At 42.0% G+C, this 25,067-nt stretch overlaps 1 protein-coding gene across 5 annotated transcripts in view; it reads left to right on the forward strand.

The window, feature by feature from the left end:
• Positions 1–1,527: 1,527 nt before the first annotated feature.
• LOC119903399 (leucine-rich repeat and calponin homology domain-containing protein 1-like) overlaps positions 1,528–25,067 on the forward strand; it is a 107,481-nt gene continuing 83,941 nt past the window's right edge. For 2 of the 5 annotated variants that reach the window (XM_038719531.1, XM_038719533.1), the window contains exon 1: positions 1,529–1,915. In XM_038719531.1, coding sequence (XP_038575459.1) covers positions 1,690–1,915 — 226 coding nt within the window. In that variant the 5' untranslated portion in view covers positions 1,529–1,689. Of the gene's footprint in view, positions 1,916–25,067 lie in introns of all 5 variants that reach the window. The other 3 variants (XM_038719532.1, XM_038719534.1, XM_038719536.1) reach the window with 3 other exon arrangements.

A 25,067-nucleotide genomic window follows, 5' to 3' on the forward strand; every position in this document is an offset into this window, starting at 1 on the left:
ATATTTATTATCTACCCAAGATCTTCCTTTTGTGTTAGTTAATTTTGTAAAAAGGTTAAAAAAAAGAGAAGAGTTTAATAAAATCTTAAGTACATCGGTAAAAAGAATTTAGAAACACCAAGGTATGGTTTACATTTTGAAGTGCCTTCATCATTTCAAATGTCAAATATATTCTGCAAACAAAGCAAACTCCTGCTGTGACACTTTAACTGAAAGTAGGGCTGGGCGATACGACCACAAATGTTCTCATGATAAAAAAGTTCAAAACATTCTATATTGATAATTATCAGGATAAATGTCAAACAATTATTTCTTTAAGGTTTAAAGGCTGATTTTTGCTCCTAAGTGAAAATTAAATTTAAACATTTCTTAATGATCAGAACAAACACTTTATGCAAAACAGTGGATCACTTCACAAATCTGAGGCACAACATTCAAAATTATTATGATAAAATCTGTTTTCAATAAATAGGCTATGCATGAGGTTTAGTTGGTTTATGGGCCCGCAAGAGGACGAGGATTTGGGGTCCACATGGTAGAAACATATGTTATCACTGTGACATACAGTAACACTCTGGTGTGATTCGGATTCTACATGTGGTAACACCTTCAGGAGTGCAGCAGGTGGTGTTTCTGATCAGCAGGTGTCGCTATTTACAGAGTTTCTGCTGTTCTTTGCTGTCTCACAGCTGCACAGGACAGTGCGCAGCCGCATTGAGTGAGCTGCGTCAAGCCAGAGAAATGCAGAGGGCAACCGGAAACATAGAGGGCACGTTTTCTTCAGAATTCTTCAGCATAAAATATGTAACGCAGTTCAGCATTGAAATTACCCATCCATCCATCGTCAGGACAGGTCGCCAGGCCATCGCAGGGCAGCATTTAAATTAACTTAATGGACATTAAAATCAGTCATTCTTTCAAGTTAACTGGTTTAAAAAACATTGATATACACAGAAATAAATATATATAAATGTTAAATGTTAGAATAAAGCCGGCTGAGTCAGTGAACTCTTTTATAGTATAGCCTTTCCTGATTTTAGTTGATTTTATTTTTTTAGGCAATTTTTTTATTGGAACTGTATTTTAATTTCTTAAGTGTTTTCTTGCTTTTACTGTGTGTCTTGTTATCTGTTTTATTATTTTTGCACTTGTGAAAGCACTTCGTAAAATGTTTTTGTGCTCTATAAATAAGATTATTATTAATAATAAATTATCATTAATATTATTATTATATAGAGTAAGAGTTATAAAGCGTTATTATCACTATAGAAAGTATTTATGGAAACTCCTAAATAAGCTAATGCAAAAACAAATCTGTCACAGGTTCTAAATTTTTTTTAAATGTTCTTCATTACAGCATTGTGTGAGACATTGATTTTTATCCAACTTGAATAATAATTTATGGAGAAACTGTCAAAACAGTAAAAGTAAAAGACACAACAACTTTGTTGGCTTTATTTTATTTTGAACGTTGACGGCCGGATGCCGCGCCGCTGTCTGATCTTTGACGCTTGACGTAGCGCGCAGACAGGAGGCGGACGCGGCGGCGAGCATCTGGAAGGAAAGTGGCTGCGCGGCACGAGACGGCACGCCTGTATGTCTCGCGGTGTGCCTGAACGTTAGCTAGCTCCACGCGCTCTATTTCTCGGATATAACCGCGGAGAACAGCGGAGAAGAAGCGGGGATATTATGGCGACGCTGGGGCCGGAGTCGGCTCGTCCTCCCCACTCCCAGCTCTGCTCTTCCCCGTCGATCCAGTCTCACATCGGCGGCGCCAACCTGCCTCCTAACCGGGGCTTGGAGCGGGCGCTGGAGGAGGCGGCGGCCAGCGGCGTGCTCAACCTCAGCTCCCGAAAACTGAAGGAGTTTCCCCGGACAGCCGCCAACCATGACCTGACGGACACGGTGGAAGCAGGTAGGCGGCTCTTCCACACCTATCCCCGGGTAGCTTTATAGAAATAGACCCGGTGCTGTGCGGTGACTTAACGATTCTCAGCAACGTGGATACTTTCCTCCCTGACCGTTGTACTTTTATTTACAGTTAGTGCTGGCATTTCCGTTACTCTCACAATCAGAACAGCTTATTTATACTTGGGCCACACCGGGAGTCGAACCCGCAACCTCCCTGGGGTGTGAGTAGCTTCTCTGTATGTGTGGATTTAATTTAAATGACAGGTCTGCTTCACCTGGACACACCGAGGATGTGAACTCCTCCGGTATTATTAGTGTCCAGCTGAGTGGTCACACTGACTACTCACCACATGACACTGGGGACAGGGTTTTGGGTGAGACGCTCTTGGAAAAGATCCTCAAGTGTGCAGTCTGCAGGGTCTGACTGTTTAGTGGGCCTACGGTGGAATTCCCCACCACTTCCTTTAAATCCATTTACAGCTGTAAATAAACCATGGAGAGCGGGATGAACCAGGACTGACTCAGTGTGTGTTGTGCAGTTTGTCTTTACACACAGGGACTGTATATGTAAAGACGCAGAGACCGGGTTTGTTATGTTATATAGTGACCTGCAGCCCCTGGGTAGACATGCATCCATGTGCACAGAGAACCTGTTTTAGCTGATTTAATGTGCTGTAAATCAGTAATGACTTAAGAGCAGGCTGGTCACACACTATCAGTGTCACACCTTAAAGGGTCAGTTCACTCACTTAGTCTCTGCCTTCCCTTCCACTTCCACCCCATGGGACCTTGTATCGCAATAAATATGTATGACAGTCAACTGTGAGAGGCAACTATTTTTTTAATATCACATTTGAGCTGTACCTTGAATTACACTGATGTTTGTCAGTTTGAAAGATAAAATTTTGTCCGTCTAGAAAGTCTGTTTGTGTTGAAACCGCTCTATGAACTACACCTCTCCTCTTTCACAATACACGTCATCAACATGTTAGAGCTGCATTGCTAAGCTAATCAGCGCTAGCATCCAGCTGTCATGACTGAAGCCAACGTGGAAGTATCTTAAACCTGCATTCTCTCTAAAAGCCAGCAGGGGGCGACTCCACTGGTTGCAGAAAGAAGCGTGACTCTAAGGCTGTGTTGGAAACAGGCTAAACTGCTGTCTCAGAAGTTGTCTAACAGGACAGCGAGGCGTTGAGTGCTGTTCGAAACTGCTTGAACGATCTCTTCCTGTCTCCTGAGATGCCTTCAAGCTGCCCCAGTAACGGCCAGTTTTGAAGGCAGCATCAATGATGACTTAATGCCGACTATTATCCATAAAGCAGCGCGTCTGCGGCCGCCGGAGCTTTCGAAAACTGGTCATGATGGCGGATAAACGAGCCGAATTTGTACACAAATATACGTTTTTAAAGGTTTTTAGTAGTTTTCTCGCTTTGATTTTTGAAAATCTAGCGAGAACTAAACACTGACCTATCATATCAGCCCGTGACTGTAACCAACCAAGTTTGTTCAGTATGATTTCTGAGGCGTCTGTTAGCCGTTTGGCTTTTCAATAGCTAGTTAGCTTATGCTAAGGCTAGGCGGCGTGCTGACATCCCACGTTGCCGTAAGTGCTGCCCTAGAAGGCTGTTTGAAACCAATGTAAACAGAGCTGCCTTCACTTGAAAGTGATGCCTTCTGAGGCAGCTGTCTATTACGGTATCGAGGCAGCGAGGCAACTGCCTTCCGTTTCGAACACAGCCTATATAAGTCTATGAGAAAATTAAGCTACTTCTCAGCTGATTTATTACCTCAGTAAAGACTTTCCTGATGAGTTTATGGTCTCAGTCGCTAGTTTCAAGTCTTCTTCAACACAGCATGATGTTCATTTAGTAAATTATGGTCCCATTTAGAGGAAAATAGACCAGAAAATAGGGGAGGCTTTATGTCGGGGCTACATTGTGATTGACAAGTTGCTACCATGGTGACCTGTCAATCAGGATAGATTTTGAGATCTCGTCTGTTTTCATGAGGGCTGTTCCTTCACACTGTAACAGGAAGAAAGATGCAGCTGGATGTTTTTCCAGTACAAACTAAGTTCCATTCACCTCCATTATTCTGTTCCCCAAACCTCGCCCTTGTAAAACCGAAACCATCTCCTTATCCGTTGTCTTCACAGCAGCATCAGCTGGGCTTGAAAAGGCTCGGTGACGTTACGTAGCCGTGCTTCACTTTGTTTATGTACACCAAAAAAAGAAACGTGGCTTGCATAACCACCGTGGGTCAGGTTTACAGAAACACACACACAACATGAAGTCAGACGGTGTGGAGGCCGTGTGGTTCAGGTTAACAGCATTACAGACTGGATCTGGGTCACTGGGTTTGGATTCAACCTGCTGATCGTTGAGGTTTCATCTTTAAACATTTCTGTCCCTTGTTTGGGGATTATTGTGCTTTTGGCATATTGTGAGTTGGTGTTTGGAGAGAAGATTTGTTTCTGTTTAACAGTTATGGTGCTGAACATCATTTAATTACAGAAGATCAAATCAGACCTTTTAGGGGTGATCCTAAATACTTAGACTACTTAAAGTCTCCTCAATAACAGAACCCGTAAAGACCCCGAATGAGCTTTTAACTAGAGATGCACCGAGCTGACTTTTTCAGTCCTGATACCGACACCTGGGCTTTGGGTATCGGGTTATTTATAAAACCTTACATTTACTGGAAATTGTCTTATCTCTAAGCAAAGTGTAGACTTGACGGAAGAGATTTTCCTGCCGGTCATGTTATGTGAACTTTGCATTAGCTTTATAAACAATGTTACAGGAGTTATCCCTTCAAAGCTGTGTGTTTGGCTATGTCTGTCAACTACTATTTTACCCACCGAATAATTTGTGTTGCCTGGCGTCAGTCTTCTCCACCATCTCTGTGATCTCGTCTTCCACAAAGTTTGCTTTTCTCTTTTGGTCCATGGCTGTTCCTGACCTAACCCTCATTTGTGCTGGAAAGTTAATTTGAAGTTTATAGATCTTGTTTAAACCTGCATAAGCATGGTTTTTCATGCTCAGTATCTTTTATGAATCGCACGTAAGCACACCGTTGGAAATTATTAAGTTTAAATCTAAGAACATTTTTATAAATGAGGCCCCAAGTCTGAATGAGCAGCAGGAGCTTTTAGATGAGAACAAAGATCAGTGTTTAATAAACACATGCAGCAATGTGTGATTGTGCAGCTCTGCAGGCGACGAGGCTTCATTAATCTGACCCACAGACTGCAGCTTCAGGTGTCTCCGTTTTATTGTTCACTGCCAGGCAGACTTAAACAACTCATCATATATTACAGGGCTCCAGAGTGCAACCAAAATGTTTTCTTGATCATTTTGCGGGACAATTTTTTGTCGGCTACCCAAAACTCACTGAAGGAAAAGGGTTAGAGCCAATCAAAAGCAAAGAAGGGACGCTGGATTGATACTCCTGCTGCGACTCGACGCCTACGTCTATGGGTCGTTGGTGACACACGTACTCTTGTATTTATACTTGTGTGTTGGTGTCTGCGTCGCTCTGCAATTACACCACCAAAACTCTAGTTAGGGGTTGGGCTTCCATGTTGCGCTTTGTTGACTTCTGCCAGTAAGCCAGCTAACTTCCTGTTTAGCCTCCGCTAAAGGCTTGTGCAGACCACACGACTTTCAGCTTTGGCAGATTGACCGCTGTTCGCAGTACATAACATGCCGTGTTGTAATGGGAGTCTGAAGTTGTTTTGGCGTTCACACTACGTGACTGATTGGTGATAGGGGGTCACGCACGACAGGAGCTGACAGCGGCTCTGTCACCCGACGCTGGTCTCCAAACCACAGATTGTCTAGAAAACACACGTGAAATGCTTAAGGCTTAACTTGAATGGGGGTAAGATAATAATCATGCGTCTCTTCTTGACTTTCCAAATGTTATCAACCAAATGGATCAAATTCAGATCATCATGCCGTTGTGTCGCTCAGAAGAAAGTATCCACCGTTTTACAGCTGCTTCTTTGGCCGCTAATGAAACTAGCTTCAAAGCACGGAGCACTTCCTGGGAGCTTGGAGGAAATGGCTACCAAGACAAGATTTGTTTTACAATAATGCAACATTTATCTGCAAGTGTTCCTGTTTATAATAATTTACATAACTATCAATATATTTGGGAAACGACAGAAGGTTAGAATATACTGTTATGGCGCTTAGGTTGCTGTGAGAAATTTTGATGCACCTGAATTTTATGGCAGTGCAGCTAAATGAAAAACGTAGGCGCAGCAGTGCAACCAGTGCAAAAAGTTAGTCTGGAGCCCTGCATTAAAAAGCTGCAAGGAGTGACTTTATTTATCAGATCATGAACACGCTGCTCTGATGGTAGTAAACAGTTTATCACCAACGACTGTGATCAACCCCCGTGAAATTAAATGAGACGAGAAAGAACAGAGTGAGTCAGTGTGATAGATGAGCGCGCACACACACACACACACACGCTTTACAAAAATCTGCTGAACTGCACTCAGGAGCAGGTTGTCAGGCGCAGCACATGCACGCACACGTACCTATAAAATCTGTGGTTCAGCCTCGGTTCATATCAGCGGTCACACAAGCCTCAACTTGTAATGAAACACAAGCTGCAGCTGGTTTCCTTAAACCTTCCTGTGACTAAGGGTCAGGTTATGCTGGAGAAGAGCTCATCTGTAGGACGTGATGTCTGACCACACGTGAAGGCGAGTGTTTTGTAGAGCTGCTGAACGGCCACACCAAAGAGATGTGATATTTAATTACGGAGGAGGTTTTCAGAGCGTCTCTGCTGGAGGACATTCTTGATTAGGGTGAGGTACAGGGCTCGAGACCAACTTCATCCCGGGGACGATAAAAAATGTGTGTGGGACAAGGGATTCACCGATATGTTTATTTTATATTGGTAGGATTTTATTGATACTATTTATTGGTTCTATTCTTTATCTATACTCTTATTGGTTTTTCAATACTAAATAATTGCCTTTAAAAATGTTATTTAAAAAAGAATAAATTCAGAACAGTAATCAAATTTAATATTTTATTATAATTAACTGTTTTCAGAACAGCAACAAAAGTAAAGTTCACAGCAGCAAAGTCACTTGATAAAATCAGTATCTCACTGGAAACAAATGGAACATGTTAAATAAACTATATTCCTGACACCAAAATACTGAGTTAAGTTTAGACAGCAGTCTGTAGCAGTCCTCCTCCTCCCTCTGCTGCTGTAGAGAGGAGCTGGTTTCTCTCAAGCAGCTGAGTTTACAAGGATCTGCTAAATTTTAAGGTACGTAGCATCTCAGCTAAACAGGCTAGAGACAGAGACAGCTATTACCGAGCTAGCACATGTGCTTGTGTAAAACCAAAACACAGCTGCGGTGGATGAGACACAGCAGATTAAAATATCGCTTGGTGCACGTTCCTGCTTGTTGTACTGATGCAGTATCAGCCTTTTACTAGTACTGCCGGTTTTGCTGCACTTACTTACAGTAACAAGCGTAGGTATGGTTAACTGGTGTAATCTACACTGATCAGCTCCGCTCACTTTGCTCCACTGTGTGCGCATGCGGCAAGAGGAAGAGAGGGGCTGCAGCCTGATGGCTCGCTCGTTCTATTGGTTACTTCTGCACAGTAGTCAGTGTCGATAGGCTATTACTCTTGTAACTTGTAACCAATCAGCTAGTACTGTCTCACCACTCTGTGGGCTCCAGCAGACAGAGAGGCGGCTGCATCAGAGCCAAAGGAGCAAAATTTTTTCTTAAATAATTTTATCGGCTATCTGTTTTTAAAATGACCGATGCAGATTATTGGAAACATGCTGAATATCGGCGCCAGTAATCGGCCAGACCGATTTATCGGTCGACCACTATTTGGGACTAACAGAAATATTCTCCGGGACAAAAGGGATCATATGTGTGTTTATTTATCACTCTCACTTGACAAATGACAAACTGAACTGACATTGACTTGTGGAGTGTGTCAACTCCGCCCAGCTGACGTGACACCGGCGTAATCTGTGATAGTAATCAAGTGACCCCCCACTCGCGCTTTGAGTCGCAGCCAGCTTGTGACCGAGAAGTAACGTAGCTGGTAGAGTTTTCTACAATTTAAACATTTCAAAACTAAAGCGCTAACTTGCTCTGTTTGGGACTGTGAGCTGCACTTTATCAGAGCTGCTGAAGTTGATATGTGTGGATTTGTGGTGAGATTTCTGCCTGACCACAAGTTTTGTTGGTTAGTTTTGGTTTCACATCCTAACATACAGTCCCAAACTGTGTCAGTCTGAAAGGGAAACCACCAGCGGAGCAATAACGTAATGCACAGCAGAGTATATGGCAGGTAGTAAAAATATTATAAGCTCCTATTGAATAATGACGTTAGTCTCGTAATGTGACTTTTTTGTCAGAACACAGATCTGTGGGAGAGATTCTGAATATGCAGAAAGATTTGAACATAAACAGAAAAGCTGCTGAAACGCAGGAGCTATGAAAGTGCAGGAGTTTCTAACTGAATCAAAATGAATTCATTTCTCATTGAACTGAAAAGGTGCCACATGCACATTTAAAGAGGTTACTTCCCCAAACAAAGACACAGAGGAGGGAAGAATAAATCTAGTACAACCTCTACTACAGAGACTCCTTTCACTTTAGCCATGAAGGGGAAGATGTGCAAGGAGGAAGAGGATGAAGGTCACCAAACGCTGACAAGATCTGTGGTGAAGGAACCAGAACTGAGATTTGATAAGAAGAGTCAAGTTATTCATGTCGTTGTGGGGAATTATTTAAAGTTATCAGCTGAGACCAGGAGCAGAAAGGTGAAAGAAGGTGATTTCTAGACCCAACCAACCAGCCAGTCTGCTTTCAGTCAGCTCATATGGTGGTATCACTTGTGTGTGTGTGTGTGTGTGTGTGTGTGTGTGTGTCCTGTAACTGCCGACCTGTTGAGGATTTAAAGGTAAACAGTTGGTGTAGTTCTGAGGAATAGTATTTTAGTTTGAGCTGCTGTGAAAGTTTTATTTCTTCATGTAAATGTGATCGTCTACATTATTGATTCATTATTAGGGGTGTAATGATTCTCCAAATCCACAGTTCGGTTCAGACCTAAATTTTTGAGCCAGAGTTTGGTTCATAACTAGGTTTATTTTCCTGTTTTTTAATTATCATTATTATTATTATTATTATTATTATCATCCACCTTTGGTTAATTAAACTAGTCTAACTTACAGGCATGATCACTTAATCATGAATAGACCAAAATAGTCATGTGACACACACAGTTAGAAGACAATAAAATAAGTACACAGTGTAACATTTACAAAATATTGGCCTACAGCTCACCCTAACTTTAAATACAGTGTTTCCTACATGTACTTTAATTGGGCGGGCCACCCTGGTACACTACTGCCCAGGGACATTAAGGGCGTACTCACACTAGGCGATCCGTACCATGCTCGAGCACGTTTAAGCCCAAAAGTCCAGTTCGTTTGACCAGTGTGATCGCTCTGTACTGTGCCCGGGCCCACTTGAAGATGTGGGCTCGGACACAGTACACATAGTGTGGATGCTAACAGTGCCCGAGCACGGAACTCGTACATGGACTCTGCTGTGCTGTGCGAGAGATAGCGTTTTGTTTTTTTTGGGGGGGGGGTTCGAAAGAGTGATGACGTAGACGTAAACGAATTGTTAGGAGCAAAGTGAGTTTGGTCCAGCGTGGGAGTGGAAAGGGGGGACAGTCGTGCTCGGGCACAAAACAAGGCAAGTGTGCCTAGTGTGAATGCGCCCTAACAGCTGCCAAAGTATATTTGGCGACCCATTTTAGCATTTTGTTGAGAAACACAGAGAGAATTGTTAGCTGGTATTACGTTACAAGATGCGGACAGATAAGTACGGAGCGACAGTGACCGTACAATTACTCTACAATTAAAATGATGAAATAACCTATTAGATATACTTTATACACCTCTACCCCCCTCCCCCTTCCCCTCCCAGGCGCGGCCATCACTTAAGCCTAATTCACATTACATGATTTTGAGCCCGATTTGCCGGTCGGAGAGCTCGGCGACCGTTAGGGGTGGGAATCACCAGAGACCCGATACGATATTATCACGATACTTATGTCACGATACGATATTATTGCGATTTTAAAATGTTTATCTTTTTCCCAACATCCAATTGTGTCCCCAAAGCAAAACTCTTTTTCTAGTGGACTGAAAAAGCTATTTTATTAGTGCCAAAAAACTAATGTGTGCTAATCCATTCTTTCACTCATATTCTTTGTCTTTATAATAGCTAGCTTTATAATAACAAACAACAGCTGTTTTGTGTGCAGGTTCACGTCATTTCCCGTTTCACATTTCACCTCTGCTTGACAAAACGCGGTTTGGAGACCAGCGTCGGGCGACAGAGTTGTTGTCAGCTCCCGTAGTGTGTGTGACCCCCCACGATCAGTCACGTAGTGTGAACGCCACAACAACTTCAAGACTCCCGTCACAAGACGGCAAGTCGTGTAGTCTGCACAAGCCTGAAATGAGAGCTCTGTGGACGTTTGTGTCGCAATTTTGCTCTGGGTTTCAGAGCTGTTTTGTCATTTTATCAAGTATATAATCAATCTTGAATTGCAGATCTAAACATAGTAACAGGTAGTAATAGGCCTAATCATTATGATCTCAGAGGAAAGACATTGGAGTTGTGGGGGATTTTTTTTTTTTTAAAGATGGTGGATGTCACCTGAATCCAGGAGGACAGGAAGGTGATTTCCAAACCAAACCGGCCGGGCAGTCTGTAGGCTGCAACTACTTATTATTTTTAGTATAGATTTAGTCAATTAATCGATTTAGTGGACATATTCAACTGTCTAGTTTTTTCTGTGAACCCAAAGATATTAAGTTTAACATCATTGTCTAAAGAAACCAACAAATATTGATATGTGGGAAGTTTGAATTGATTATAGAGCTGCAACTATTACTCCCATCAGCGGACTGTTTTCTCAATTAATGGATTCATAGTTTGGTGTGTAAACTCTCTGAAAAGAATAAAAACATGCCCATGAAAGTTTCCTTGTTTTGTTCGACCAAAACATATTGATCGAGGATATTTAGTTGGTAATATCCTCACAGATTAGAAGGTGGAATTAGAGAATGTTATGAATAATATGGGTGCCAGTCGATTTTCTGCTGATTGACCACTGGTTGTATATAAGTGTGTGTGTGTTTCATTAGTTTTGTTCTTGGCTGCAGGCTGTTTCACTTTCTGTTCTTCTTCTACTGGAGATGAAAGAATGATGCAGAAACACCCTGGCTGACTTTACTGTACTCTGATCAGTCCTACAATCCAGATATAAACTGTGTGTGTTTGTGTGTCCGTCCAGTAGCAGCTGGCTTTCAACCACGTTCCCAGCTCCAGACAATACGCATTTACTGCAGTGTTGGGTAGTTTTTCAGTGGACTCACACACACACACTATAATGTGTGTGTGTGTGTGTGAGTCATAATGACAGAAACAACATCCTGTGTGTGTGTGTGTGTGTGTGTGTGTGTGTGTTGTGTTTGAACCACGCAAAGAGACTACATAAGATTACGTGTTTTGTGATTCACAAAATAACCATCCGCAGGATTTCTTCGTGTCTGACTGACCCTCCGTCTCCTCTCAGTCACACACATCCAGATAAAAATAGACCTGCAGTGAATTTAAGACTAGAATCTGCTTCTAAATTTTATTTTGCATCCTCCCACTCTTCTTTCTGAGCTTCTGTTAGTTTTATATGTGAAATGTACGATAATAAACACTTCAGTCAGTCAACGTGGACGGGACGCAGTTTCTTGTGAAGCAGTTTCAGTTTATGCAGGTAGTGATTAGTTGATTGACAGAAAATGTCTGTTTTAGATTATTGCCAACTAAATTTGGACAAAACAAGACATTTGGTGACGTCGCCTTGGGCTTTTAACTCTTTTCTGATGTGTTTTAAACAAAACGCTAGCCAGGAAAGTATAACCCTACTCAGGGCTGGCTATCCTGAGTATTGAAAATAAATGCTACCGCTGCCTAGATCGGTTAGTGTCTGTTATTGTGTGACTTTTACGATGCTGATTATTGCTAAATGAACTCACTCTGCTGCTTCTTTCCACTATTTTCTTCTTCTTCTGCATGTCTGTTGGTGAGTGAGAGGACAAACGGACAGGTTTAGTTTGGGTTTTCAGGAGCAGAACATGTGCTGTATCCAGAGTGCCATCGTAAAGGAAGGTTAACCCAGAAGACGGCATGTTTGCGATGGACATCCGCCACAGCGCGGCAGTGGAACAGAAGGAAGGCAGGAGATGAAGTGAACAGAGCATGCTGTCACTGTGTGTTGGTAGATTCATCATGTATCCCTGAGGCTTGATACACCGCCCAGAGTTTACCACCCTCACTTCCTCACTGCTCTTCCTTCCATTTAATTTACACACACACACACACACACACACACACACACACACACACACACACACACACACACACACACACAGAGGAAGCTGTGGATTCCCAGGAATGTGTTGGTGTTAGAGGAGGGTCTATCCGCTCAGTGTTCCCGCCACACCTGAGCGTAATGACAGCTGGGACTGAAGCACACACCCTCTTAGTTACACTTGTGAGGACACTGAGTTAGGGTTGGGTATTGTTTCAGATGTATCGATTCTGATTGTACTTATGGAACCCGGTTCTTATTGAATCTCTGTTCTGGTTCCTTCACCACAGATCTTGTCAGCGCTCTGTGACCTTCATCCTCTTCCTCCTTGCTCATCTTCCCTTCATGGCTAAGTGAAAGGAGTCTCTGTACTGGAGGGGCGTCTCTGAGGACTGGTCTCTAAGAAAAATATATATTGAATCCTTTGTAGACATCATTGGTTTCAGTCAGCTCACCTGTGTTTTGTACCTGAGACGTTGCTACTGTTAGCGTTAGCTGTATGTGGGGCGTCGTTGTAGCTGGGAGAGAGCGGCACATCGAACACGGTGCGTTCCTTCAGATTCACGCCGTGTTGAGGTAAATGCTTCGTCATGTTGGAGCCGCTTCCTCCCTCGTACCAAACCTCCTTACTGCAGGTGTTGCATTTTACTGCGGTCCGCCATGGTCCAGGACTGGAAACAGAAGGACTCTCTTCTTCATGCTTTGTTGATGTACTGCATAACAAATGAGGTGACGTTAGGGCGCGGAGCAGCTCCTGGCAGATGAGAGACACTTTTATGGACTGTGAAAGGCTCACTGCAGTTCAGTCAGGAGCTGAAATATGCAGGAAGCCTATTATTTACTTACACTGATGCTGATCTTTAACCCTGATGAAGGCATGCTTTAACACAAACCCCTCTCTTAGTTTTCACCTTGAACCTCTTATTATTCTCAGAAGGGGAGGGCCAGATGCATATTGAGTGAAGCAGTTAATGGTTTCTCTCAGAGTAGCGAACAGAGACCGCAGACAGAAGGAACAACGAACAGGAGATCAGAGTAGAGATCACAGAGCACAATCAAACAGGACAGACTGAAGCTGTGCAGAGACCCGCCACAGTGTATGAAGGGTAAAAATAGAATTTCTTCTCATGCTGGCTGCACAATGGTGCTTTGAGCTAAATGCTAAAGTAAGCATGCTACTTGCTCACAGTGACAATGATTTACTAACTGTTGGTCTTTAAGGTTGTTAGCCATCCATCCAGAGGATTTCAGCAGTCTGTTAGAAAATACATCAAGCAGTAAACCTGAAGATGGATGTAGTTGGCGATTATCTTTTAATGACACTGTGAGGTGGAGCAGTGACATGCTGTTCCTCTCACCAGCACAGAGACAGGAAGTGACCACTTCCCGCAGCCCATTGTTTTCAGGAGGCAACAGCTCAGATCGTTTCCTGTCAGGTGGACCAAGGATTCCCCCCTCCCGCCACCCCACCCTACAATGCTGAAGTACAGTTGGCATGGTGTCTACTTCAGTCCTGCCAAACAGTAAACTCTTAGCCTCTCATGTACACACACCCCAATAAGGCTGCAACGGCTCTGAAACCGAGACCGAAACCACGACACAAATGTCCCCTCATTAACAAAGTGTGTGACATGTTTGTATTTCTAGTACGTTATTTTTTATCTCATCATTTTAATTCTCATTTATTCTCCACCTTGTTTTACTGCAAACACACCTGCTGGCCCCGGCTCTTCAAAGCGACTTACAATTGCTATTTACTAGGGGTTAAGTGTCTTGCTCAGGGAGGATGTGTCACAGTGGGGCATTGAACCCAGGTCGCTCACACCAAAGGCATGTGTCTTATCCACTGTACCGCACCTCGTGCCTGCAAGTTAGATTAGTTAAATTAACCCAAGATGGATGATGGATGATGATGGATGATGATGATATCATCAGTAACCATCGGGAGCAATTTAGAAAACAGGCAGTGTATATACAACTGTAATTACATAGCCTTTATTATTCTTTCATCTTTTCAGCTTATTGTCAGTTTCATATTTATGATTACAGTACTTGCTCTTTATCTTTCTTGTATTTTTCTACCTGCTAAGTTTTTTTTGTTAAACACCAAAACGAATTCCTTGTATGTGTAAACCTTCACATACATAAAGCAGCTTCTGATTAAGTTCATTATTATTTTGTCATACTACTACTACCTAAAGTCAAGAATATGACTTTTCCGTTATGACTAAAGACCCCTGACAAACGGCCATGTTTGTAGTCCGTTTTCCTGTAGCGTCTGTTCAAGAGAGGATCTTTGTACATCAGAAGAGGTCGTGACTTTACTCTGGGGACACCCGATCGCATAGCAGGATCACTGAACCCAGCAGGAAGTGGTCTTTTCTTCTGATACCTGACACCGCAGAGTCAGAGCGTGACCGCGGGCCGTCACATCGACTTACACACCAAAACTATGAAGATGATGTCACACATTACATCATATGTTTTTGAATGTTTTTTCACTGCATATCTCCCCTCGCAGCTATGTCTGCGTGCGTCATCTCAGCAGTGCAGTGATGTGTTGAGGTCATATCTTGTGTTTGTGCCTAAATTAGGTCTTTTGAGGCTTTTTTTCTACCGCTGTTTCTCATCTGCTGCGGCACTCTGCACAGATCAGACCAAAGAAGCAGAAAATAGAAACACACATCCACAGCCTGCAGACCAGACTTCTCTCCTGTGACATAAACCTGCATCTGCAGCACACGGACTTCATGGACACCCACCTGGGTTACAGATATTACATATATTCATGTTACCCACAAGAGCATTCTTTAAGGTGATCACCTGACTTAATCATCAATTTAAATTTGTCACTCTGATTTATAACCAAATTTCACCTCAGTTGTACTGTCTTATATGTTTAGTGCTAATAAGCACATGCTGGCATGCTGTTGCACCAAACTAAGATTGTGAACATGGTAAATTATTACCTCTTAAACATCAGCCTCACAGCATATAGACTTTGAGGTTTGTTTACTGGCAAATGTAGTGGTTTCTTTCCAAATCTATGCAATCTAATTGGCGGATTTGTGTTTTAATACTCAGATATTTATGTTTTTAAATAGATTTCAGATGGAAAAATATTTGATTTAGATGATTTAAATTAAATCCTGGATTCAGATTGAATAAAAAGCAGCTGAAATTATCTTTTAATTTACTCTCTGGTTAAACATGCTAGTTATTTGAATGGGAATAAAATTTCAAACTGCCTCAAGACAACTCAGTATTTCTGACTTTTTTGTCCTAGACATATTTGAGATCTGAGAAAAAAACCCATGAATAATTATTTAATTCAGATTAATCATCACTCCTCATCTGTGATCAGACTCGATGCAACAGTTTGGGACAGTACAGACACTGAGAGATCTTCTGGCTTTAACAACACAAAATTTATGTAAACATTTTACTTTTGGAGTGAAAACGAAAACAGTTTAATGCCTCGGGATCAGGAGCTGTAATTCAGCAGTAGAAGGCTGATTTTATTAATTATGAAGCACAAGACATGCGCTCTATCCCGGATGGTGATACAATGCAAAAAAGCTAGGATAGAGAATCGGACCTCAATACAGTAAATAAAACAAGTGTATGTTCAAGTAACGCGGAAATAAATTACTCCTCACTCAGTAGTTTGAATTAAGTAAAACATAAACTTGTCAATATATCACACATTAAAGGCTATTTTGTATAAATGAGTTTCACTCTAGGAGCTGGTTCTCTTCTGGTAGACTAGTCCAGACTATACGGGCCCTGAAGACTAAGGCTCTGTCCCCTTTAGTTTTTAGCTGAGTCCTTAGAATAGTTAGCAGCACCCTAGCAGAGGATCTCATCCTGGTTCATAGGGGGCTAAAAGCTCAGAGATACATGATACATGACTGTAGAGCCCCAGCCCGGGTGTGTCTGACAGCTTATCAGAACTCTCAGCCCGAGTGTGTCTGTTGCAGCCATTGAAATAGTCCAGTTTTTTTTAATGGCAAAGTAGTTATATTTCATTTCATTTTGTTAAATGAACATTTTGTTTTTTAAAGTGATGACTAAGCAGCCAGCGGCCGACAGTGAGTTAACAAACTATTTAGCCTCGCAAACTTAACTTGCCTACAATAAAATCTATAGATATAAAAAGGGATTAAACGGTTACCGGTTTAATGATAAACCATGGTAGAGTTTCTGACGGTTAGTATCACTGTTTACATATTTTAATTATCAATAACACTGTATTACCCCGCTTACTCACGGTAAATAATCTCCAGCATCAACCAAAGCTAGCTACAGTCTCCGAGACACACGCACGCATGTGCATATCATGGAAAATTTGTTTGTTTTGGGTCAGTGACAACATGGCGGAATAAAATGACAGCACTTTTTTAGCCAATTCCTCAAAGAACTAAGTCTGAAGTGTGGGCATATTTTGTGCTGGGGGAACCTTGAATTGCAGCAAAAGAAGTCAACACTAAGAATCTTATGTCATCTTCGTAGCACCACACACTACATTATAGCGAGTACTAGGTACACTTTGCACATTTCATTAACATTTAGCACACTTCATGATGTGTGGAACTAGGAATGAGGGAACAGGTCATGGTTTGTCTGTCTGACTTTTTAACAGTTTGTAAACACTCTGTATCCATCAAATTGTCATGCTAATTTTAAGTGTACTTTTGAAATGTCGCAAAAATGAAATAAAAAGTAAATGCAAAATAAATACGTTTCCATCAGCTGATTTGGAGCAAATAAACCAGGCTACAGCAAGTGTAGCTACGTCAGTAGCTGGCGGTACACATGGCTGTAATAAACAAGACGCATGGGTTCCAAACCAGAAACAAAGCCAGTCGCATGGAACTGATGGCCACTGATCTTAGAAAAATGGAGAGATCCCAGACAACAAACCACACTGCCTCCTAACACTACAGCCAGAAGCTGTTTGTCAGTGCGATAGGGTATAATTCCTCTTTCTATCTTTGTTTTATCGTCTCTAACTTCCCATGTTTATTTTAATCAATGGATGTCTAAAACATAAAAAGTTGATGATTAAGTATGAGGTTTGAACCGGGGGACTAAGCACACATACATCAGATTTTATAGGATTTATTTGTAGGAAGTTGTGACATCCAGGAATGTATTTCAGCAAGGCATTGTGAGGGGTTGCAGTGTTAGACTGTTTGTGTGAGAAAGGAAATGATTATTCCCTGTTTACTGTGAAATAAAGCTCCAGCCTTCCTAAATCTGAGATGTACAGTGTGAGTGTGTCCTGACAGACGCCGACTCCCTTTCAATAAATAAACAGGAACAGTCTCTCATCCCTCCAAATGTAGGCCAAATTCTCCCCCAACACACACACACACACACACACACACACACACACACCTCTATCACCCACTTAAATCCCTGTGGCATCATACTGGCATCCAAATATCTCTCACACACTCTCCATACCACCTCCTTCAGGCTTATCCTAATACACCATGAAGCACATGCCAGCATACATAAATAGGTTTTGACATATGTTCCTAAACACACATACACACACACACACACACACACACACACACACACACACACACACACACATATATATATATAAAGCAAAATAAATCCCCATATGCAGACAAATGAAAGCTGCTGTAAATCTGTAAATTTAATCTCCACATTCAGAGTGTGGCAGCATCACCTGCTCTCAGGTGTGACATTAAATCTTAAATGTTGGTGGTGGTGGTGGTGTATTATTAGTATTCCTGAGTTTATTTTTCCTTGGATATTTTAAATGTGGTCAGCTGGGATTGGCTCCAGCCCCCCGCGACCCTGTACGCCGGATAAGAGGTTGACGATGGATGGATGGATTTTAGGTGTGGTGTTGCTGTCATGTGGAGTTTGTTGCTGTTAGAGGTGGATGTTTGTAGTCAGTGTCTCAGACGTTGGACTGTGTTTCGATAAAATATCTCTCACTTCTCTGAACTTAAACTTCATTGTTCATACAATGCAAACCTTCACGGAGCTGATGCTACAGAAGTTAGCATAGCATTTTATCTTGTTTTGCGCTAAACGATCAGTAGCAGTTGAACGTGTTCGTCTGGCAAAGGTCGTAATCAACACAAAAGCTTTGCTAGCAGCAGTTAAAGGTTTGTTAGTCAACATTTCTCAGAACATGTTTAACAAATGCTTTCAAAAAAGTGGAGGGGACAAAATCAGCCCTTTCAAAAAGGCGTGGGACATGCCCCTGGTGTAAATGACACCTATGCCTTGCATCAATCTGATCCATGATTGTCTCCATATCTGTGGCAATCAAGGATGTAGCTAGGTAGCAAATAAGGAACATGACACCCCCGTTCTTTATCCGCTCGATTCACTTTGTTTTCAAAATTGCATCTTTGAATTTATGTAGTAGCCAATCAGATTTCTCTGAGGGCCAGTGCCAGCCCTAGGCCCCGCCTCCCTCCCTGGACACAGTAATATTTTGAATTTTAAAGACTCCATTAGCCAGAACTGCTGTAACACACTGCCAGTAATCATGTTTGTGTGTCTGTGTGTGGTGTTTTGAGAGCATGCTATCCCCCTGCAGTCCTGCCAATGGCCCCACACACACACACGCACTCACACACATTTTGGTGATATGCTGACAGTAGAGAAATGTGGGTCAGTGGTGGGGGTCTGGTTGTATTTGATGATGATGGGGTGTCTGTGTGGTGTATTTGACAGTGTGCCTGGTTGCCAGTTTGAGGAAACTCCCCCTCGCTAATCCTGTTAATGCCTCCGCCTGCCAGCTCTCTTCCTCTTTTTCCTCCGTGCTTCTTTTTTCTCTTTCTATTTTTGAACTTCCCTCCCTCTCTCACGCTGTTATTTTTCAGTCTGTTCAACCTCCCGTCTTTACTAAAACATCAGTGATTTATTTTCTCCCCTTTTTTAAACCAAAGTTTTTCTGTTTTCACTGCTTTTTTAAAATTCCGTTTAAACCTATTTAATCCACTGTTAGAAATTCCTTTATCATCTTTATTTTGTCTTCTTTTTAAAAATTTTATTTTCAGTTTTTCTAGTGTTGTTTCTGCTTCTTATAACACTTGTGTCTGAAAGCTGCTGTGTAAATAAACCCACTTTTTCCTTTTCTGCTAAATATCATATATATATATATAATATCATGTCATAAATCCACTTTTTGTAAATAAAATCTGCATGAGAAAAGAAAACTGCACATTAAAAAGAAGTCAGCACTCTTGTGTTAGCTGCCTGTAGATAATCACTGAATGACCGTTTTTGTGTACAAATCAATTTTTATCTGTGTGAACCCCCCCTGTAATAATAATCGGCCCAACCCTCTAAATCTACTGCATCAGTAATCTGTGATGTCTGGTCACTGGGTCAGACAGACAGAGATCCCCCGCCTTTGTCACAAACACACACACACACATAGCTTTTGTTTTTGTGTGAGTGCCAGATGGAATACAGCTGATAAACAGAGGGGCCTCTGCATGCTTTGTATCTGTGTATCTGTTAGTGGTGAGAATCTCTACGCAGCTCAGGATTCGATTTTGACCCAGAGGGCTACTATATATCAATGATTATTGATCTTTTTTTTTCACACAGGTTTTCTTTTGAGAGACTATTTGGTACTCACTTCCAATATATTGTATTAATAAAATGAATGGAAGAATTGTAGGAAGTCAGCTGGAAGGTTCCCAGCGTATCAGCTTTGACATCGCTTGCTCGATGGTCCTGTTGTTGGCAGCAACTACAACCGGGTGTTTTTCTTCCTCCTCCGGGTGGAAATGTGGAAAAACATTAGAGGTCTTCACAGGTCCAATGGGTCTGTATGTCAGTGTATCTAATCGTAGTCAGTATCAGATCTGATCATGGGGGTTGTTGTGATCATTGTGGGAGAAAATGTCTCTGGAAAATCAGCAAGATTTATGCATATATTAAGTGAATGGACTTTGACAGATGGTAATAAATCGGTTAGAACATTTATGATCTTCTCTTTATTACTCACCTAGTTGGCTCCAAAATGACCTGTTGGTGCAGGAGGTGAGAATAGGAATTTGTTTTTATAACTTCACATTTCCACCGTGGCTGCTTGTTATCTGAGAGATCATCAGGGTGCTGGTGTTCTTTCTGCATTGGGGTCTGTTTGGGTCCACTGCATTTGGGATTGGGGCAGCTGTGGCTGTGTGGAGAATATTAGATCCGAATCTAAACGGTTAGAATAAATGACGTGTGCTTCACGATTTTAACTTGTCACCTGGCCCAGAGCAGAGCGGACTTGGTGCAGCTGGGAACAACGTACATGTGATATAAATCCCAGCTCTTACGGAGGAGTGTACGCTTATTGATTTGTTTTCCTCAGCAGTGTCAGCTGATGACCTTTCAGTGTTCATTAAATCCGACACACAGAGACAGTTCAGCAGTTTCCTCTGAAGTTTCAGCCTGCTGTTACTGTTTTCTTGATTGACACTTCTGACCTTTACTCGTACACACAACCTGATGCTGTGCGCCCGCGTACACACACACACACACACACACACACACACACACACACACACACACACACACACAGCTGTTTTTTCCTGTCAGATCATGATGATGTTTGGTTCACTAGAGAACCCTTTATTTTATTTTATTTGTTTTAGATTTATTTTGTAAAAGCTGGAAAAGCTGACGTGGGGAAAAAAGCAAAAAAGCTCCTGATTGGTTGTTGGTTTTCATGTGTGATGTTTGTGTAAGAGGACATGCTGAGTAAAACATGAGTAAACATTAATGTTGCCTGTTTTTATGACTGTTTAATCAGACAGTCCCCTGGGATCCTGAGGGCCTGAGGGCTAAACACAGGACAGACAGTTTCAGTTTCATGATCACCAACATGACAGGAAACCACCAGGGGTAAAAGGTCAGTGATTGTAAAACCATGATGAAGCAAGGGTTCATTTAGCGGTCTTTTTACAGCACAAGGCTGTGGAACAAAACATACATAACATACAGTGGGTACGGAAAGTATTCAGACCCTTTTAAATTTTTCACTCTTTGTTTCATTGCAGCCATTTTCCAAAAATCAAAAAAGTTCATTTTATTTCTCAGTAATGTACACTCAGCACCCCATCTTGACAGAAAAAAACAGAAATGTAGAAATTTTTGCAAATTTATTAAAAAAGAAAAACTGAAATATCACATGGTCATAAGTATTCAGACCCTTTGCTCAGTATTTAGTAGAAGCACCCTTTTGATCTAATACAGCCATGAGTCGTTTTGGGAAAGATGCAACAAGTTTTTCACATCTGGATTTGGGTATCCTCTGCCATTCCTCCTTGCAGATCCTCTCCAGTTCTGTCAGGTTGGATGGTAAACGTTGGTGGACAGCCATTTTCAGGTCTCTCCAGAGATGCTCAATTGGGTTTAAGTCAGGGCTCTGGCTGGGCCATTCAAGAACAGCCACGGAGTTGTTGTGAAGCCACTCCTTCGTTATTTTAGCGGTGTGCTTAGGGTCATTGTCTTGTTGGAAGGTAAACCTTCGGCCCAGTCTGAGGTCCAGAGCACTCTGGAAAAGGTTTTCGTCCAGGATATCCCTGTACTTGGCCGCATTCATCTTTCCCTCGATTGCAACCAGTCGTCCTGTCCCTGCAGCTGAAAAACACCCCCACAGCATGATGCTGCCACCACCATGCTTCACTGTTGAGACTGTATTGGACAGGTGATGAGCAGTGCCTGGTTTTCTCCACACATACCGCTTAGAATTAAGGCCAAAAAGTTCTATCTTGGTCTCATCAGACCAGAGGATCTTATTTATCACCATCTTGGAGTCCTTCAGGTGTTTTTTAGCAAACTCCATGCGGGCTTTCATGTGTCTTGCACTGAGGAGAGGCTTCCGTCGGGCCACTCTGCCATAAAGCCCCGACTGGTGGATTGCTGCAGTGATGGTTGACTTACTACAACTTTCTCCCATCTCCCGACTGCATCTCTGGAGCTCAGCCACAGTGACCTTTGGGTTCTTCTTTACCTCTCTCACCAAGGCTCTTCTCCCCCGATAGCTCAGTTTGGCCGGACGGCCAGCTCTAGGAAGGGTTCTGGTCGTCCCAAACGTCTTCCATTTGAGGATTATGGAGGCCACTGTGCTCTTAGGAACCTTAAGTGCAGCAGAAATTTTTTTGTAACCTTGGCCAGATCTGTGCCTTGCCACAATTCTGTCTCTGAGCTCTTCAGGCAGTTCCTTTGACCTCATGATTCTCATTTGCTCTGACATGCACTGTGAGCTGTAAGGTCTTATATAGACAGGTGTGTGGCTTTCCTAATCAAGTCCAATCAGTATAATCAAACACAGCTGGACTCAAATGAAGGTGTAGAACCATCTCAAGGATGATCAGAAGAAATAGACAGCACCTGAGTTAAATATGAGTGTCACGGCAAAGGGTCTGAATACTTATGACCATGTGATATTTCAGTTTTTCTTTTTTAATAAATTTGCAAAAATTTCTACATTTCTGTTTTTTTCTGTCAAGATGGGGTGCTGAGTGTACATTACTGAGAAATAAAATGAACTTTTTTGATTTTTGGAAAATGGCTGCAATGAAACAAAGAGTGAAAAATTTAAAGGGTCTGAATACTTTCCGTACCCACTGTATATACATAACAAGCAAATGTTCATTTTGATAGCAGACGGCAGCAGGGTGAACGGGCTGTGGCTGAGTGAGTCTTTTAGTGTCCTTTGGGCTCTGCAAACACCTCATCTGTCTTCATTTCAAACATGTTTGACTTTTACAACTGGAACTAGGACTGTTTACATGAGGAGAATGAGCGGGATAGATTAGGATAGTGTGATAGGCATAAAACGAGTGAGTGATTTAATACCATAAAACTGAAATTAGATGTCTATCCCTTATCTGGCCTGGTGTGGCTACACATGTTTTTTTACCTTGTATATTTTTACAAGGCTACAGTGTGCTTTTACATATTTATATTTTCATTATACTGCTCAGACCCCAGTGTGTCTCTACTGTTTGTTGTTTATTGGCCATTAGTTATCTATTCATTAATTATTTATTGTTATATTTGGTGCTGAGGTCCAAGTGAAACAAAATTTTGTTCCCCTGTATGTAAGGCTATACATATGTGGAAATGACACTAAATCCAAGTCTGATGTAGTTTTTACAGAAGTTCTGTGGATGGATAAAACCTCAAAGCCTGCTGGTTCTAAGCTGCTTGGATCGTGCATACAGATAAATGTTAACTTTCGTCATTGTGGACGACATGCTACATGTCGTTATATCCAGCGTGACCCAGCCCTGGGTAAGCAGCAGTAACTGGAGAGTCCAGCACAGCAGGCTGGGGAAAAGTGAAACCAAGACACTCCTAATGAAGCTGGGGGCACCGATTAGTCATTATATCTACAGTTTATAGTTTTATATTAACAAATAAAACTATATAACAGCAGCCTGTGAAGAGTATGCTTCTCTCAGAGCGCCAGAGAAGTCAAAAATTGACTTGTAGTGTAAGAAAATGCCTTTAATATCTTCCTGTCTGTTTACCAAGGTCGACCCAGCTCTGCCAACCTACATACACTGTGTGTGTGTGTGTGTGTGTGTGTTTGTGTATAGATTCAAGTGTGTTTTCAGGCGCCTGCTCTGTCAGTGTTTAATTAGTGTCTAATGTGCAAATCTTCAACTACAGTCATTTTATTGCACTTAACCAGGCATTAAAACAACTACATGTCCAGTATCATATTACTGCTGGAACAACTCAATTAGCCAGCGTTGTGGAGCCAAGAAGTGTGTGTGTGTGTGTGTGTGTGTGTGTGTGTGTGTGTGATAAAGAAGCAGACTGATCTTTCTGGGTGTTCTCCTCTCGTCCTACTTTTCCTTCCAAGGAGGCAGGAAAGTGGGACGAGCGACAAAACAGTGGGAGGACGAAGCAGCGTCCTCCCACTGTTTTGAGTAAACCCTAGACGACGAAACAAACACACAGATTTTTTGCTTTTACGTTGGTTTTGTCCTAAAAGGGGAATTAAACGCCCGGCCGTGTCAGTACGCTGTTCTAAATGTGAGGCTTTGCTGCTCTCAGAGCGAGGCAGAGTGAGTGGATGTGGGTGGATGCTCACTTGAACTACTCTCGCTCTCTGTTATGTAACAGTCAGTTTGTGTCGGTTATTCTGGAGAACAAAACACAGATTCAGACACAAATGGAGCGAGGGAAACGAGACGGGGAGGGTGACATTAAAAGATCAGGCTGGTATTATGTAACCCCCCCCCCAAACCAATCAGGAGTTAGTCCGTCTGTTAACACTAACAAGGAAATTGATTACTTCTTAAAACATAAATATATTCTTTGAGATGTTTAGTGTGATGTATTTTTCTGTTGGCCAGTGTCAAAAACTTCAAATCTAGTTCGATTTAATATTGTAAGACATTGTTATGGGGGACTTTATATCAGCCTTAAAAATCTTGTATTGGCCAGTCTTAGGCCTCGTCCACAAGTACACGGGTATTTTCATTAATCTCCGTCCACAATAAATTAATATATAAAACTGTTTCCGGTAGGGAAGGGCGTGCTCAAACGTGTGGACTGTCAGCAAAGTGGAGTAATTCCTCAATATCGCACTAAAGTTAACAAAACAAAAAAGGTTAGAATGTCTTGTGCCACGTCCGCTGTTGCACAAAACAAAGGAGATTACGGCGCAAACTCTGACACCACAAGCCAAAA

The sequence above is a fragment of the Micropterus salmoides genome, unplaced genomic scaffold (assembly GCF_014851395.1).
Source record: "Micropterus salmoides isolate LMB-PRFRI ecotype aquatic unplaced genomic scaffold, ASM1485139v1 Ms_hic_scaffold_15, whole genome shotgun sequence".
Taxonomy (NCBI): Eukaryota; Metazoa; Chordata; class Actinopteri; order Centrarchiformes; family Centrarchidae; genus Micropterus; species Micropterus salmoides.